Source organism: Planococcus citri, chromosome 3, assembly GCF_950023065.1.
Source record: "Planococcus citri chromosome 3, ihPlaCitr1.1, whole genome shotgun sequence".
Taxonomy (NCBI): Eukaryota; Metazoa; Arthropoda; class Insecta; order Hemiptera; family Pseudococcidae; genus Planococcus; species Planococcus citri.
The window spans coordinates 50749485-50768589 of record NC_088679.1 but is presented as its reverse complement, the minus strand read 5'-3'; the positions used below and the strand labels follow the sequence as shown (position 1 = coordinate 50768589).

Here is a 19105-nt window from a genome sequence, read left to right as displayed (position 1 = left end):
GAAAGGTTGAAAAAGAAAAAAGGTTAACTTGGATTATTTCTAATGTAGTGCCGGTGGTCTCAAATTTATCCCGCGGGAATGAAAAGTTTAAGCTAAATTCAGACATTGATTTAGGTACCGCTTACTATCAAATAGTCGACACCTTATCTCTTTCACAGTTTAACGTTTTATACCATAAATTTTTGTTTATTTATTTGTAAACCTTAAAAGCCAGATCTTCAGCTAGAAACAAAAAGAAAACTTGCTCAACTTTTTTTCTTTCTTTTCTTAGCTGGCGTTACATTATTTCTACAGTCGTGGTACAAATGTTGGCTCGTTGGAACATTTTTATTTATTTTAAAGCACATTTTCACCTTAAACTTTCGGTACCTATACCTGCCTTAAACACAAATTATATCTTCGTCTTTTGAATAATTATAGTACCTACCTACCTAACTTACCTACTATTGTGAAAGTTTCCGTTTTTCGTATTTATATTTATTTTTCCGTTTTAAATTACATTTCGAATAAAATATTCGCCTGTTTTTATCATTCGGTTGATTTGGTTTTCAATATTCTAGACCCGCCAATCATATCTTTACAACTGGGAAATAATTTAAACGCGGTGCAGATTAAAGAAGGCGACGACGTTTATTTCGAATGCAAAATCAAATCGAATCCGAGAGAACACAAAATAACATGGCTGAAAAACGTAAGTAAAGTAACGCTGATTTGTTATTATTTATAAGCTGCCTACCTTGTGGCACCCAAAACCGTACACATAAAAACGTGCACGTCTCATTTGTGTTATGTATTTTGTTGCCATTATGTTTATTTGGTTAGACCTAGCGTTTTTCTCCCTCTTCTTCGTCCTTTGTACGTATTTTTTCGAAACTTTACATTTTTCGTACCTACAGCGATTGATAAGACGTACATTTTTACGTTGCTGCGAGAGTAGATATCAATAAACGTCGGCATTTGCACACCAGTATAAAATATATCTAATCATATTATTCATGCACAGAAAATGGAATAAAAAAAAATTTATCCATCACAAAACAAAATGAAATCTTTTCTTTTTCTCTTCTCTCTCCAAAGCTGGAGAAAAAACTTCGATAAAATGATAAGGAATGTGTAGAAAAAGAAGAAGAATTGAGTAAAGAACATACGCGATGCTCTGGGTTATAGATGATGAGCGCTATCCCATCAACGTATATGCAATAGTTCGGTAGTAGATTCTCATTTTAAGTAATATTTACAACAGTGCCGAAAATCCGATGAAATTTCGCATCCCAACCGAGCTTTCACCCATGGGAACTATTTTCCATGTTCAGCTTTCCGCTTACACATACAAACATATTGGTAGGAGGTGTAACTGGTAGAGAGATAACGCGCCAAGCAATGGAGAGTGTTTAAGATCATAAGAAACGTTCTCCTTTAATAGTACACAATATTCTACTATCTATAACAGTAAATTTGGTCTCTTTTACGGCCCCTGAAGCAATATTCAACGAGAGGCCCCACTCGATTTAACGTCGTATAAGCACTTTTTGTGTCAGTTTAAACGAAACTTCTTTTGGGATGAAGCGTGTTAACTTTTATAAAAAATAATAAAACGTTGCTTTAGTTTAGCTTTTTAAGAATAGTTTACGCTTTTCCGTAGGGTGTTTAATTTTTCTCCCCTATTTGTCTATTTTTCTTTCTGTTACGTTTTTTCTTCCTTATTTCTTAAAATTAGACACATTTTGCCGAGAATGTTTTTAAGAATAATGTTTTTTACACCGAATAACAAGCGTTTCAAGAATAACTACTTACCTACCTAAGGTTTTTGCTAAATAGGCGCACCTTTTTACTTGCCTACCTATCGGCACTTTTTACTTAATTTAAAATATTATTGGTAGATTTTATCTGTAGGTATACAAATGTTGTTTTCTGGGTATTTTTTAGAATCAGTATATTAATCAAGATATGTCCGCTGGAGTGATCATCAGCACCCATAGTTTGGTTTTACAAAGAATTTCTAGACATCAGACTGGAAATTATACATGCACAGCGGCCAATGAAAGAGGCGAATCTTCCAGTGAACCGGTACCATTGAGAGTACAATGTGAGTTTTTGAATACTTACCTACTTGATTATTTAATTAGTTTTGCATGATTGTGTTTCGTTGAGTATATAGTTACTCATTTTATAGATACATAGGTATAGGTAATTGCCAATTGATATTCTAGATGTAGAATTCAACTGGTTTCAGGATATCTAATCGACTTATAAGCAGGTCGAAAATATGGAACAAACCAAATTTCAGTCTATTATGCCAATTTCATGAAATTTTAATTTTTTTTCATGAGGACAGAGGGACGAATTAAATTTAATTAATGTTCAAAAATTCTCCAAAAATCAAAAAACGAATTTCAGAACCTAAAATTTTTGGTAAGCTCTGATTTTCTCCTGTCTGGTACAAAAAATTATGTAGCAGCTTGGATACATTATTCCTTGTAATAGTGCCTAACTTCCCTGCAAGTCTGAAACAATTCAGTTTCAACGGAAATTGAAATTCCACTCACTTAGGAAGGGTCAGAGTAGAAAGGTGATCTGAAAATTTTTGCACAAGGGTTTCAGTCCATAAGAAGCAACCACCATTTTATTTCACCTATTTTACCCAGAGATACTCGTCAAGGAAACTTTAATTTTGAGTTGAAATCATCCAGTAAATTTTTTACTATGAGAGTGCCTCCTCCTCCTCACATATTTTCAACAACAAAAAAAAATCATGGATTTTCATTTTCAGTCTCACTTAACCTGTTTTGGTAAAAAATTATTCACTTCAAAAAAGTAGTTAACTAGTGAATTTTTAAGACTTTTGATATAGTGAGCGTAGGAACTAGGAAGTATCATTATAAGCGAGAATGAACTTCATTATTCCCTATAAGAGGGGAATAATTACCTCTTACCTGGATAGCTCAAAGGGGGTAAAACTGGTGATAAATCCATCCTAACTACACACAGATGTATCCTAATTACAATAAAACCCATTTGTAGTGACCAGATCACTTACAACCTAGATAAATATAATAATAATTTAGATCAATTACCTAATAAGTGACTACTTAGTAAATAATTGAGATGAAGTTACAATTATTGCGCATTAACTAGAAAGGTATCTTCGATGTAATTAACCTATTTCAGGTAACTCCATTAATTAAGGTAAAACTATAATTGATTGCGTGGACTTGAAGAGCCCAAATAAGTATTTCTCAATACTTTCCAAAGACACTGTACACATTCCCTATCCTTTCCAATGTACTCACTTAAACCAGGTACAATGATAGGTATGTAATACCTACTTGAGGTCCGTTGTAATTATGAGAAATGCTTTTGATGCCCAGGATGATCAAATTGCATCCAAACGAACCATGATAATTAAACGGAATTAATTATCATGTTACAAAAACACAAATTACCACGCTGAAAGTGGATCAAACGATAAAAGAATGACAGTGACACTGGCTAATGCCAATGTGCTCATACTTTATTATGCCGAAAGGGTTAACACATCTACATTTTGACTTAGCTCCAGAGAGCTCGAGATTTAGATGCTAAGTGAAGAGCTTGGCTCGTGGTCTTTTGGTCAATGCCTTTAGATCCACGAGCGGAGAATCCCCCATGTTACCATACGTTTAGTAGAAGGAGATAGAGCGATGAACTTTAATGAGAGCAAGTAACGAGCTTCTATCTAAGAATAGATCGAATAATATTTAGTAAAAAGGGGAGCTACATTATCAACCACTAGGTAGTTAAGACCACTTGCTACTCACACTTTGCGTTGACCCAGGGCATTTCTTTCAAAAATTAAGGCCACTTTTAAGGATTTATTGGATGGTTTAAATTTTGCAAATCACTTTTTTGTGAATGGAAAGAGAATCAAATCATATTCGAGTTTTGAGAACACAAAATCCGTTTATTGTGCAAAAACATTGAAGGAAAAATTGAAAAATTGTAGGAAAACTTTAGAATACAGTGATGCCAACGTTTCAGTCACTGTCGCCAACAGCTGCAAAAACTGACTAACAGTAGGTAGGGTCATTCCATGTCAATTTGACCAAAAAAAAGCGATTTTAAGTCATCTCTTTCAATTTCGCTCAAATTTTTTTTACAATGTCTACCCACCTAAATATAAAACCCGCAATCGGTTTGGCCCCAGCCATCTCAGGTGGCGGGTGGGAAGGGGTTTCAATTATTTTCACATTTTCTCTAGGTACTCAACTTCAGCAGCGCAAAACTCCAAAGCTATGATACTTTGATCAAAACTGATTTCACAGTTCAAAAGGGCATTGCATTTTGATTTTTTTTTAGCATTTTGAAATTTTCAAAAGTTCAAAGTTGAACTTTCAATCAAATTGAAAGTTTAAATTTCAAAATGGCGCTGTAAGTGGGAGCTATCATTTAAAATGCTGAAAAAATTTCCATAGAACTGATGAAGGTTTTGATGCTTTTTTGAAATATTTAATTTTTGAGATAGGATTATTTAAAGGAGAGGGAGCACCTCCTCCCCCAAATTTGGGCATAACTTTCAAAAAAAATCTGGGACATGTAGTATATTGAAATGTATGTTTTTGGTGACGCTGAACAAGAATATGACGTCAGATTTTTGATTGGATCCCATCCACGACCCCCAGCACCTCCTCAAATGGCCTAAAAGTTCAAAAAAGTGTTTTGTTCATGTGACACATGAAATAGTATGTTTTTGGTGATGCTGAACGCAAATATGACGTCATATTTCTGATAGGACCCTATCCACGGACTTTTCCCGAGACACCATCATGTTATAACGCACCTTACTCATATTTTAACATTCAAATTTCAAGAATGAATGGTTTTTTGCAGTTGATATTTGGATAACTTGAGTTAAAGCATCATTTGGTTGGTGAAGAGCTAAAAAACTTCGCTATAGATACTGAATTCTGCATCACATTTTTTAATCACCTCGTAAGCCCAAAAATAAAATGATTTAAGTATGTACGAGTATTTCACACATAAAAAATTATTCGCGACACACTATAAGGATTGATTTTGAAAGGTTATCTTCCAAAATTTCAACAATAAAATTTTCCAGGTATGACATCGATAAGATGAACCTCGTCTATCAGAAAAGTAAACATTTCTCGACTGTTCTCTTCTAATCTAATCTATATCTCATCGCATAAATTACGAGCCGAACGACGCGACGCGGCGTGGCGGTTATGCACGCGCGTATTCTGTTTTAAAAGAAACCTTTTAGTTTAATGTGTCGATATGTCATCGTCATTTTTAAAAATGATTCCAAAATAAATTTTGCCAGCAGCGTTTGGCGGCGCGTTAAACAGCGGTACTTAACAACTTACCTACTAGGATACCTATCCATGTAGGTATCTAGACGGTCGGCGTCGTCGTCGCAACGTTCTGTCATTAATTATCTAATTAAGGCCGTTCATGGTTCAATTAATTCGCTTCAATTTTTATACTTGTTCGCGAGTGGCTTTAAATATAATGAATTTGAAAGCAGCAAATTCGTTCAGGCGACTTGACGAATTTCTACACGAAATTTGTTTTCTTTAGTGTAGCGCGCTTTGTGAAGTATCACGCGTGCTCCACGAGAATGAGGTAAACAAGCAAAAAAGTTTTAAAAGAAGTCTTCGTTGTTCGTTGCCGAAAAAACTTTCATTCTATTTTACACGAAAAGTTACCTTTTCCGGGAACCCTACGAGCATTTGTCTCTCGCAGTCTGTGTCTACTGTACCTACCTAATACTGCGAGAAAACTTTTCTATTTTTTTTTCAACTTTTCTTTTCTATTGATTTAAGAGGTGTTTGCCGGTGTACCTATTTGTGGCAATAACATAATATTTAGGATTGCTTTTAAAAGGGGTGTTTTTAAATTAGGTGTGAAAATAAGTAACGTACACTGGGTCGAACGAGAAATTTTATCTAATGAAAATCATGATCAAAAATTAAGACATACGGTCAAACTTTTCGACTATTTGTCGATAATGTATCAATATACCATACTTACCTATATACGAGTCAATTTTTTCAGATTTAGATAGAAAAAGTTTTATCGAGTTATTATAAATAGGTACCAATCTATATTTTGTCGATTTTACTTGCTTTTTCGATAATTTGTCGATTGTGCGGCTCAAGAGGCCTTATGGAGGGTAGATACTCTCTACATATACCTAGCTGGTGTGAATGGATACCTATAGAAAGGTAGATAGTTTATAATTACATCTGGCAAACTGCCGAATAATAGTAATTTGATTTGAGTAACCGATGGTATATTATTTTGAATGAATACGATTATTTTACCGTATGAATACATATTAGGCAAATGGAGTCTGTAAATTTACGTATGTAGATATGCGAGTACGGACAAGAGAAAATGTTAATTGCCGTCTGGGGCTTATTCTTATTATCCTTTAATACGAACGGATTTGCTGAGAGGGAAAGTTTCAGGTCACCCGGATGAACGCGGCGGCGGATTTCGAGAACTCGCTGGTCGAGGAGGTGAGGTTTGGAGATTTTACGAGCGGTGTGGACATTACAGAAATTATTACGGCGTGCGCGTTGCCTCTCTGCTTTTCTGTGTCTTTATTAATGCTCTTCGGTCCTATCCCATCTTGACCATAAGTTTTCTCAACCATAATACGGCAAATAACAATACGCTTCAATAACGCTGTATTACATTTCCCAAATGAGTTCTTTATGTTTGTATAAATTGGCTTTCGAAGATGGAAGATAACTCGCGCGTCGGATAATTTTCAACATAACGTTATTTTATATTAAGTATTTATCATTTTTCCTGTTCGCTGTTTTTCCTTGTTTTCGTATAAATGTATTCAAACAACAATGCTACGTTTTTTTCTATGTACCTATCTCTGGTGTATACCTAAGCTGCGAACTTCCCATCCATTCACGTTGCCGTTGCTTTTCGCTTGTCAAAAAAACAAGAAGAAAAAAATCGTTTTTTGATAAAATGAAGATGAGGTTTTACCTAACGCGGAGTTTCACGCTTTGGTGTAAAAATTGACAATTGTGAAACTGGCAAGTGTCAGCTACTGATTCGCTCGATGAAAATTTCCCTAGTTGAGAAATGACCCTTTTTACTCTTCATATAACGATGTTTAAGAAATAGAGATAAAGAGAGAGAGAGAGTAGAAAGGAGAAGAAATCACCTTTCGGCTTTCATCCTAGCTTACGTCTTCAGAGTCAATTGCTGGAGTCCTGAAAATTAGGAAAAATTCAATTTATTTATTGATGAACTCGAGTTATAGTTACATTTAAAAGGGAATTTTAAGTTTGAAAAGGTTGAAAATAAAGATATACATAGTGTACTTATATTGTGGATTCGGAATGAAATTTATCAGCACACTGTTGGTTTTGTCTGAGTAGGTATATTTACGAGAGAGAGAAATTATAAAAATCGAACAGACTGCGGGAGGTTCCACAAAATAGAGATTTCCTAGCGAATTCACTACGTAATAAATTTCATTTATTGTATAGGTCTACGTTAGAAATATTAAATTACAAGTTGTTCTACATTATTGCGTGAATTGTGTAACATTTTACCGTCTCGTAATTAAAAACGGTGCTGTTCTGCTTTGTTATTGATTGCAGTCTCACCGGTATGTGTTACTAACGACGTTACCATTATTGGCGGATCATTAGAAGAAACGCTGCGAATTCGTTGTCATGTCGCTGCTGATCCAACCAATTTGACCATCTCTTGGCAATTCAGTAGCAGTGAGAAAAGTCACACGCTGTTGCCAAATCATTTCGCCTTTGTTAGTGAAACAATTAGTGAATTGATTTATAAAATCAAATCTGAAAGGGACTATGGAACTTTGGCGTGCTGGGCTGATAACGCTATTGGACGACAAGTCGAGCCGTGTATATTTCAAATTGTACCTGCAGGTAAATATTCTTTATTTTATATTTTAGCTGCTTCAATAGAGCATACCCACACCCAACTTATTTTGATACCTATGCGTGCAGCTTATTTCGAAAAACGAGCACTGGAAGAACTGAAAAATGAAAGTTTAAGTTTTAATTTTTTTAGTTTTCAGTTTCAGGTTATTTTGCTTATCCACCATTTTCTTTTTTTAATTTATTTTGGTCATATTCTATTGGGAGGGAGGGGGGGGGGTCATACTGGATTTGAAAAGACTTTAGTTTTGATATGAAGCATGGTATGATGGTAGGATTTGATAGCGTTTTTTAAAAAAAATTTCTCACATTTTTATCGCTTTTTAATAGCACTTAAAATGTGTTTGATAGTGCTTGAAAATTCTAGCCCTGATAATTATCTATACCTACCTAAGAATTATGAATTTCTTTTTCGGGTTTTTCAACGAGCCTCGAGGCTTTTTAATTGTATAGTGCAAAACGCGCATTTCAGGTTGCATACATGCGCCATGTGAATAGTAGGCTAAACCTTACAAGTCTAGCTGTAAACAATGCTGTTTACTTCTACTTTTCAGCTCGTCAAGTCACTTTTCTCGAGGAAGGCCTTTGCGGATTTCAAAAAATGTAGTATCGTTGGAAAGGGGACAAAATTCTCTACAATTTAGAGTCATAAAATAATGGGGTCCTCGAGATGGTTTAAAAGTTCTGTCGCCTCAAAGTTCAAAGTGAACAGAACAATGTGTTGAATTGGCTACCTTTTTCAGCTCGTTAAGTCAATTTTCTCAAGGAAGACTTTTGCGGATTTCAAAAAATGTAGTATCGTTGGAAAGGGGACAAAATTCTCTACAATTTAGAGTCATAAAATAATGGGGTCCTCGAGATGGTTTAAAAGTTCTGTCGCCTCAAAGTTCAAAGTGAACAGAACAATGTGTTGAATTGGCTACCTTTTTCAGCTCGTTAAGTCAATTTTCTCAAGGAAGACTTTTGCGGATTTCAAAAAATTTAATACCGTTGGAAAGGGGACAAAATTCTCTACAATTTAGAGCCAAAAAATAATGGGATCCTCGAGATGGTTTGAAAGTTCTGTCGCCTCAAAGTGCAAAGCGAACAGAACAATATGTTGAATTGGCTACCTTTTTCAGATCGTTAAGTCAATTTCCTCTAGGAAGACTTTTGCGGATTTCAAAAAAATTAGTTCCATTGGAAAGAGGACAAAATTCTGTACAATTTCGACCCATAAAATAATGGGATCCTCTAGATGGTTTGAAAGCAGAGATGGAACGATTACCGATTATAATCGATTATAGTCGATTATAATCGGTCGATTAAAATAATCGGACAGCATCGATTAATCGGCCGATTAATCGAACCTTGGCGCTACCTATATTGTACTAATATTTCAGGCTTTTTCATTGGTCAATGGTTAAGTTGCAATGGGCCAAGGTACCGATCGTTCCGCATGACGTCATGTTTTGCTGCGTTTGGCCGTCGATTAATCGGCTGATTAATCGCCGTCAATTAATCGGTCGATTAATCGATTATTTCCGATTATTTTGAAGAAAATCATCGATGTAGCATCGATTATAATCGATTCCATCTCTGTTTGAAAGTTTTAAAAACCCGAACGTTTTCGGGTACGGGTATCGGGTACGGGTACAGATTTATTTCTCAAAGAATGGGGTACGGGTATCGGGTACGAAAATTTTAAACGTTCGGGCACAGGTACGGGTTCGGGTATTTTAGGTGAAATACCCGAACTGTACCCGATCTATCGGGTATTTTCGGGTATTTGGGTTCATAATAGTCTCTATCGGGTACGGGTACAGGTTCGGGTATTCCTCATTTCATTTTTCGGGTACGGGTACGGGTTCGGGTACAGAAATTGTTGGATTTTCGTTCGGGTATTCGGGTACGGGTACGGGTACGGGTACGGGTTTGAAGCCCTGGTTTTAAGTTTTGGCATATCAAAATGCAAAGTGGACAGAACAATAACTAGCTTGAAGCCTACAGAATGTAAGGGGAATCAAGATCCGCAACCACTTATACGCTGTGTGACGTCAGAGCGTTTTGCCCTATTGAAAGATGGTGAGCACAGACATTAGGGGATCCGGTAAAAAGTTATCCCATTTCCCTTACCGCGCCAACACCCGCGTCGTCCATTAGGGAAACGACGATCAGCGCCTCTAGCGAGTAAACCACTGAAACTATTGCTCACAAATACTTCCCCTTGCCATGCCAACACCCGCGTCGTCCAGTAGGGAAACGACGATCAGCGATATGTTCAGCCAACGCTTCGAATCTTTTTTGAATGCGTCTTTTCTGATGGCGACATAGGTATACTCACGATAAGGTCTCTGTTTTACAATTTGAGTAATTTCACTGGAAATTGGCAATATGAAAAAAATAAACTCTTTTTCTTGTTTGGTTCTAGCACCCACCCATTTTAGTTAAGAAAAAATAATCCATTTCTTAAAGATGAAATTTGAGATTCTGCATCGACCTAGGTCGGTGCTATCGAAATCCAAGACTACTTTTAGTGTTCCACTAAGTGGTTGAAAATTTGCAAACTGTTCATTTTTGGGTGAATTCGTGCTTTTAAAGTAGGTACATATATTCTTCTCAAATATTTCAAATTAAGCCAAAACATCGAAAGATATCACTTCTGATAGGTACTGGGAAAATATTTTGGAATACGTTGGTGCCAGTTTTTTTTTTTTATCGTAATGACGAATTTCAAAAAACCGAAAAAATTAGGCAGTTATTTTAGGCTTTAATTTAGTACTTCATTTTTTGAAATTTGCAGTAATTATCAAAAAATTGGTACCACTGCATACCAAAATATTTTACCACTTTCAGAAATGATATGCTTTGATATTTTATCGTAATTAATTTCAAAATACAAATTTTCCTAAAAATAAGTGATTTGCTATTTTTCAACCGCTCAGTAGAACCAAATAGATTTGGAATTTGATGGCAATGGCCTACGTTGATGCAAAATCTCAGATACCACTTAGAAATTAATCTTTTTTCCCAAAACAGGTTGGTTGGCTAGAGCGAAAATCCCACTACTTTCTCGTAAATGATTTTAAAAAAACGTAAGTTGATATACTTACTTAACATTTTTATTTCAAAATAAATCCAAAAAATTAATTTGTAAAATAATTGATACTCTCTTTAAGGACCTACCTATATCTCCCTTCCTGGGGAACTTTCGAAGCTAAGATTATTTCTGAGTGACATTGAACTCAAAATGAAGACTTCCACTAAATTTTTACATAAGATTTACATTGAAAATTGAAAAAAAAAATGTTTAAATTGGAAAGAATTTTTGGTGATGATTGATCATAATTATATTATATTCACTTCCCTAGATATGAAAACGCCATTTACAGAACTTTTAGATTGGTCCAAAATCGAACCTATTATTTTGTTAAGCTATGCAAAACCCCTGGAAAACTAAAAAAAAAAAAATCCAAAAACGGATTTCTTTACATCTAAGAGTAACCGGATATAACATGATCAATTATCACCAAAACAATCTTTTTTCCATTTTTTAACTACTTACCTATATTTTAAAGTTTTAAACTGCAGTATAAAAGTGATGCTTCAAGCCAGGGATCCAAAATTTTTCCTGTAATCTTTCAAGGACTCTCTACAACTTTTTATCGAATCCTTCCCCTCCAATTTTCCAAAAAAAAAAAAGTCAAGTACAGACCACCTTAGTGTCGCACGTTTTATTACTAATGTAATCGTATGTAGTTGGTGGGTAGCAATTTTTATTTGATATCTTCAAAAACTAAAATTGATTTGTTGACAGCTCAACATTACAGAGTCCCCAATAATACATTATATCGGGCATTATATTTCGTAGATTCGGAGCCTATAAATGAGAAGGACAATAAATATTCACTTGAATCTATTATAGGTGTAACTTTCTATTTTTTATTTTCAATTTTCCGATTGAACTACCTTTCAAAAATCTAATCTAAACGAAGGTAAAATAAATAAAAATGGTAAGGGAAAACACAAAGCTTTTTACACTGTTCAGGAAAAAAAAGACCCTTAAAAAAAAGCAAAACAAAAGCAGAAAACTTTGTTGTTCGAATAGTATTATGGTTGAGGTATGGTGTGGATAAGATTTGACTCAAGTTCAATAACATTTTTGTCGGTAGAACATTTCTGAAAGAATCATTTAACATCTTTCGAACAAGGAGAAAGGTGTAAAGCCAAAAGAGATATTAACGAGCAACAACAAACAATAACAGCAAGACGTTCTTCCCAATAACAAAAGGAACTTTGCCAAATTGCTTCCCATTCTGTAACGTATTACGGATATAGTCAACTTCGGCCGAATACAACAAAACGTTAAAACGTTTTGTGCGAGGAATCGTGATTTAACCTGCAGCTATTGTCATGAAATAGCGTAATTTTCTCGATTAAATTCTAATTTACGCAATTAAACGCAATTAAGGGAATAATTAAAATTTTGACATCGCGTCGTTGAATTAGTAGTAAATTTTTCATTAGATGTACGCACGCAAATTCACCATATACGCGTTTTGAATTTCAATTTATTCTCGCATATGGCTGTCTATTACGTACTCGTAGGTAGGTGTATTGATGTAGACAAGTCTCACGTGTATTTATGGTTACCTACAGTTAGAGAGGTTTGGGTATTAAGTACTTTGTAAGGCTTTTGTTTCTTTTTATTTTACAAACGACAATAACGACTCGATGAAGTTTTGTTTCTAAGATACTTACCAGAGTATTACCGACAAACGAATAAGTATAGGTATGTAACTGGAAAGAAATATTAGAGAAATCTATTGATGTAAAGATTTATGTTCTGGGATTCGAGATACCTACTCGTAGTATGCCCCGTGTAAAGGGCACTAGTAGCCATTTTCTAGATTATTAAAATTTAATTTTTGATGGTACCTATCGATACCATCAACATAGTAATGTAAAAGAAGGTACCTGCATAAATGAATCCATTCCTAAAGAAATCTCCTTTGTAAAAAAAACGTGATGTGAAATAAGTTGCCTAATCAGTTTGCCGTAAATACGGATCATAATGTTTCAACGGAAAACATTTTGATTCTTCTGGTCCTTCGGTTTTGAAACCTATTAATTTTCGAACAATTGTAAAGACTTTTCAACATGAGCCACGCCAATCGTATTTTCAGCGCAGGTAAATTTTGGAAAATGTCAAAAAGGTTACTAATCTAAAATAGTTTCCATTATTTTATGTTCATTTTAGATAGGTACCTATAAATATACATTTTTTTTCTTTCATTTTTTAAATCTCCAAAACGAGGTAAATTGTTTATTTTATTTCTATTTAACAAATAAAACTCAAAGAAATGCTTTTTCGCCGACATATTTCGCGAATAATGAGATAATTCGTAAAGGTTTAATGATACGGAAGATAGAGTTAATGTTCTGTCTATAATGTAAAAGTCGCATTAACGGCGAACGAAAGACGATACTTGATGTAGATTTTGTGTGCGGGGATTTGGGTTTTCCTTAAGTGGCTGATATATACGTTACATAGGTACCCACACTTACCAAGTATTATACATAATGCTAACTTACCGCTGCCTTAATTTCTCAAACTTCGTTACTGATATATCTCGCGTATGTAGGGATTTATTAATTCGAATCGTTTCATATCGATGTAAGTCATTTGACGATGCGATGAATAGAATTAATTTGATAGCTAATTCTTTCGCGACAAATTTCACCATGATTTTAGCAATAACATCTCGCTCCATTACACATTATTTTCGTCGCAATTTCAGTCTGGTTTCATTCTCAAGCGTTGGCTTATCGCGTTTCAATTAATTTTTCTTTTTATTTTACGACATTATTAGTATAGTCGTGTCACGCTTTGTTGTTTTTTTTCTTTTTTCAGCTCGTCCAGAAGCGTTAAAAAATTGCAGCATAAAATCACTTCAAAATAGTTCCAGCGAATTAATGGTTGTTGAATGTATTGCTGGGTACGATGGCGGACTACCTCAGTCTTTTCATTTAGAAGCTTTGGAATCTGGATCTCAACGTTTACACGTGAATATATCACGAAGTCAATCTCCGATCTTCCGTATAGAAGGTACGTCGTTTAACGACGTCGAAGGTGGTTCTGTGTTACATTTGTTATTATATTCGGCCAATCAAAAAGGACGAAGCGAGACCGTCATAATCGAAGATATCCCGTTAAACGGAGCAGAAAAGCGGACTGGTAAGATTTTATTTTATTTTTTTCGTACGAGTAGGTGCATAGATCGTGTAGTTTTTTAGATCAAAGTATCAGCAATGAATTACATAGTATCTAGTTAGCTTTCGCAAACTGTCTTATTCTTTTAAAAAAATCTTACGATAAAAAACGATTACCTTACCTACTAGAATATGGATCCTTTCTGACTGCAAACATACCCGATCCGCAAATGAAACTAGTTTAAAACCGTTTCTTTTTAGAACTTATTTCGTAGGAGACATTCATCCAAAAATTATTTCAGTTTTAAAACTGTTATGGTTTGGTTTTTACATAGGTAGATGGTAATGTAAACAAAGATTTGAAATACTTTGTGTTTCAAATCTTTGTTGACATTTTCAAAATAGAATACAGGTTCAAAGCGGTTTCAAAACGTATTAGAAACCATTTCTGTTTCAAGTACAAATACATATGTACCTATTTCAAAATAATATAGTTTTCAAAACGGTTTTAAAATTGCGGAATCTCTTCTGTTGGAAACGGTTTCATTTAAGTCTCACTTTGCAGATCGGGTACCTACACTGTGCTTATACATATTGTATGTAGATAGGTATAGCAAGAAGGTACCTATTTAATCTGTGTACAAAAAGAGTGACGAGGCTGCGTGTGTTTTGTAAGGGTGACGTGACGTTAAAACGTTGTAAGCTTTGCGTATTTTTACTTCTTTCTTTTGATACAAAATGAAAAAAATTGCGGTGGTAATTCTATTTCGTACGTTTGCTTTTTATTAAATTCCGCTTTCGTTTTTCTATATCAACGTACCAAAGTATTGTCTCAGAATATCTTTTTCGAGTTAATATAAGTATAGGTAGGTGGGTATGTGTACGTACTAGTGTCTGTATTATTAAAAGATGTTTTGTAAAATTTCATATGTAAGTATACATATGTGGAGAGTAAGATCATTAAATGCTAGATACCGTGTATTTACTGTGGTGCGTGGTCTGCTTGAGCTACAGACAGCAAATATGTCCACCAATAACTTACCTATATGTATGGGCATCGAGTTCAGGTGAAGGATTCTGTGAGGTGAAGGTTAAATTTCAACAAATGATCTTTTTACTGGTGTCCTTCACAGGATTTCTAAGAAGAGAAGATAATATATAGATATTCATTACAAGTAGATACCTATGGCTACGCTATATCCTATTTTTGTGATATGTGGGTGAAGATGTTTGATTCCTGTCTTCTTTATTTTTCACGTAGAATTCAAGTTTTTTTTTCTATCCACTGACGCTGAGTGATAGGAAGGCTATATAGGTGGATAAGTATGGTGAATTTGCCCCCGAGAGCTTCAGGGTTGATATTTGCATGGAAGGTTGGTACCCTTAAGCACCTTCCGTCACAAAAGTTTCAGACTCCCAGACCCCCCCCCCCGTTTTTGAGAAATCCCCCCTTTTCTGAAATTACAATGAAAATTTTTTTCTCAGCCCCATGTGAACCGATTTTTTAAATTCTTTGGTATGTTATAAACATCCATAAGAGGTATCCCCACAAAAAATTTCAACCCCCTCCCCCATATTTTCCCCTCAAAATGGCGTTTTTTAATTTTGTTTGCCTGTTTTAGCAATGATCATGATTCGGCACAAAAATGCGAATAACATTTTTAAATGTGTTTTTAACCCCTAAAAAACATATATTTTTTTCAAAAAAATTTTTTTGGTGGGCCATGGTCAAAAATTGAAAAAACTTCCAGGGGGGTAAAAATGGATTCTGGTGTAAATTATTGTTTTTGGTAAACGAGGTGTCGTTTCCATATGAATCGAACCTCCCGAATACGAATATGACATCCAATCTTATGCTACCCTCATCCACACCCCTCCAGCGCCTCTGCCCCTTCTCAATTTTTACTTTTTTATTTTTCAAAATTGGGGGAAAATGTAAGATTTCGAATGTTGTTTTTTTTCATTGAGAAAACTTTGCAATTTTTATACCTACATTGTGCCAACAGATCATAATTATTTTATCAAACCTCGTTCATCATTCTTGTGTTTCGATGAAAATAAAGAGTGAGTAGGAAGTTAAATCGATATCGTTGATGAAAATGTGGATGATAACTAGCGTTATTTTTTTTCACGAAATCATTTAAGTTGTAATTTAGTAAATTGAAGTCAGCATGATGTAAAATGGAAATTTGGTACCTACCTACGTAAAGACGCTTGAACTTAATAAGTCTAGGGTTCTAGTCGTTTCTGCCTATGTAAGTACCATAAAGTATAACTAAGCACATTCGATCAGAAAAGTTTTCGTTTCGTACATCGAGCTTACATAACTATACGCGTATAACAACTGATGTTTCGTTAGTTTAGCAATACTTTCATACACTTGAAAACTGTTGTCAAATGCACATAAAGCTTTTACAAAGGGTCAGATATGATATTTCATAAACAGATTTTATCTACCTGTAGCTATTCATTAAGTACGTTGAGCATAATCTACGCATCTAGGTATGTATTACAACATAGCGTAGCGTCGTGGCGTCGATTTATAAATTTTCTCTCCAAGTAGGTAGGTACCAGCGCAACGTAGGTTTTGAACGTCACACCTTCGCCCGCATAACTAAAATTACATTTTCCCGTCCTTTCTTATCCTTAAGAGTAGTTTTCATTTGGTTGTTACCATTATTATGGAGTACGTTGGTACGGGTTATATAAGGAAAATCATTCGCAATTTCACGTGCCTTAAAGCTGTGCTTGCTTATTGGTTTACCATTAGATCGTTCCAGTCGCACTTTCATTTAAATTGTAATCGTTTTGATAAGAGTGTATAGGTATAGAGTGTTGTTTGTTTACGAGGCGTAATCACCGAGACGTGACTAGCTAACGACATTATTGTTATCATTGCAGAATGGAAAGTGGATCAAGATGTCAAAAAATGGAGTATTAGTCAAATTACCATGTTTTTAGTTGGCTCATTCTTGTTAGTAGGCAGTTCTATTTTATTCACCGTAATTTTAGCAACGAGGAAACGATATGCTAGACATAATGACGAACATTCCACAACTAAACGTCTCAAACTTCCAATTAGTTCTTCCGATAATACGTACACTGTAGCTTATCAACTGAAGACTGGATCTGAACAACCTGATATTATAAGCAGAGGTATGATTGATAATTTTAGTCAAAATGCAGTATGATCCAAAACTTTCCAAATTTTGATAGATTTAAAAAAATAATATTAGGTAGGTATTATTTACATACATACAGGGTGTCTAAAAACTACCAATTTCCAAATAGAGATTAGACAGGCCGTCTTTCAAGGGTTTCGACTTTTCAGCTAAGAAGGTTGAAGATAATTTGAATGTAGATGTGTCTGAGGAGTGAAGAGCAGGTTGAAAACTCTTTCCATTCAAATTAAATCGAAAAATATTGTGTTTTATGGTTTTATATTTTTATTTAAGTACGCCAATTTTTTTCACATCAGCATTAAAAACACCATCTCCTTAACGAGTTAGTGGTCGATCTTGAAGTCATCACCCGTTAAAATATGATAGTACGACAATTTTACGCGTTTTGGGAAATACTGTATTAAATTTCATATTTTTTCATGAATTGCAAACTAAATCTAGGTACCTACCTATTTTGTTTACAGTTAGTTCTGATCGCATTGCCTCAAATACATTAGAAAAAAGAGACGATGCGAAATCATCGAATTTAGTAAGTACCTACCTTCTTTTCAGTTTTTACCTATTAATTTCAAGACAGCTTATTTTCTTCTAAAATACCTACTTGCCTGATACCTATTGTAGAATTGTACGAAAATTACATCAACTTTCGTTTTATTTAGGGAACTACAACGATATTGAGTAATTCGAACGGTAGCTCTCCATCGTGCCAAGACTCAGGTACGAGTCTGCTGTCTGTGAAAACTGGACCATATCAAAAAAACAATATCCAAAATTCAGCTACTATCAAAAAGAAACCAATAATCAGTCATATACCAGGACCAGAAAGTTGTGTTTAAAAACTTGAGGCAATGTTTTTACTATTACGAAACGAATACGCTGCTATTTTTTCATTAAGGTAACCCATGTATCTATGATTTTTATTCATTTATATCTCGTTATTCAATCAAATTGATTATTTTTTTCGACATTTTCCCCCATCTTTCTACTTTTATTTTATTTACATTCTTTGTCGTCGTCATAATGACGACGTCATTAATGAATTATTTATCCGAGTTAACAATCTTCTTGGATATTTATTAATCATTGTACATTATTTACAGTACCTACCTACTCATTTATTGTATCTTCCTTTTAGATCCCTAGATACTCGGTAATTATTATTTTCCATTTAGCTGTTGCTGTTGCTGCTGTTATCATTAAAACCTCATCATTTTTATTGTTGTTGTTATTATTGTTTGTTATCGTTATATCGTTGTTATCATTTTTTTATCGAAAAAATTATGAATACTTTTCTTATGTTTTTCTTAAGTTGATTTTTTTTTTAAATCCTGATTTTTTTTAAACATTTATTTACAAAATACTGATTGTTGTATTCCTGTCTCTTCCACATCATCACAATTTGTTTCTGTCTATCGATTATTCATGGAAAAATGGTCATTATTTATGTAATATACCTAAATTGGATATCATTTTTTTTACATAAAGTTTTATTGATTTATTACTGATTAAATAATAAACAATAAAGAATAATTTTTAGACCTGTTCGTTTTAGTAACTACCTATCTAATATGTACAATTGAATTTTGAAAAGTAGAAATCACGTTTATTTTCGTCCAGATGTGATTTTATGTTAACGAATTATCGATTATAGGTAAATAGATAACTACTTACCTATCTAAACGACGACGTGTTATAAAAATATTCCATTTGTTTATTAACAATACGTTTGTTTATTTTGATTATGAACTTGTGTAAATAGATTGTATCATGTTTTAATAATTTGTGACAACG

General features: G+C 34.2%; 1 protein-coding gene across 1 annotated transcript in view; it reads left to right on the top strand.

Annotated features, from left to right (window-relative positions):
• The window catches only part of LOC135839739 (hemicentin-2-like), a 116143-nt gene extending 97038 nt beyond the window's left edge, over positions 1-19105 (top strand). The window contains exons 9-15 of the mRNA XM_065355911.1: positions 561-691; positions 1927-2086; positions 7632-7928; positions 13834-14157; positions 17034-17288; positions 17779-17843; positions 17974-19105. Of these exons, the coding sequence (XP_065211983.1) occupies positions 561-691; positions 1927-2086; positions 7632-7928; positions 13834-14157; positions 17034-17288; positions 17779-17843; positions 17974-18150 (1409 nt within the window). The 3' untranslated portion in view covers positions 18151-19105. The remainder of the gene's footprint in view (positions 1-560; positions 692-1926; positions 2087-7631; positions 7929-13833; positions 14158-17033; positions 17289-17778; positions 17844-17973) is intronic.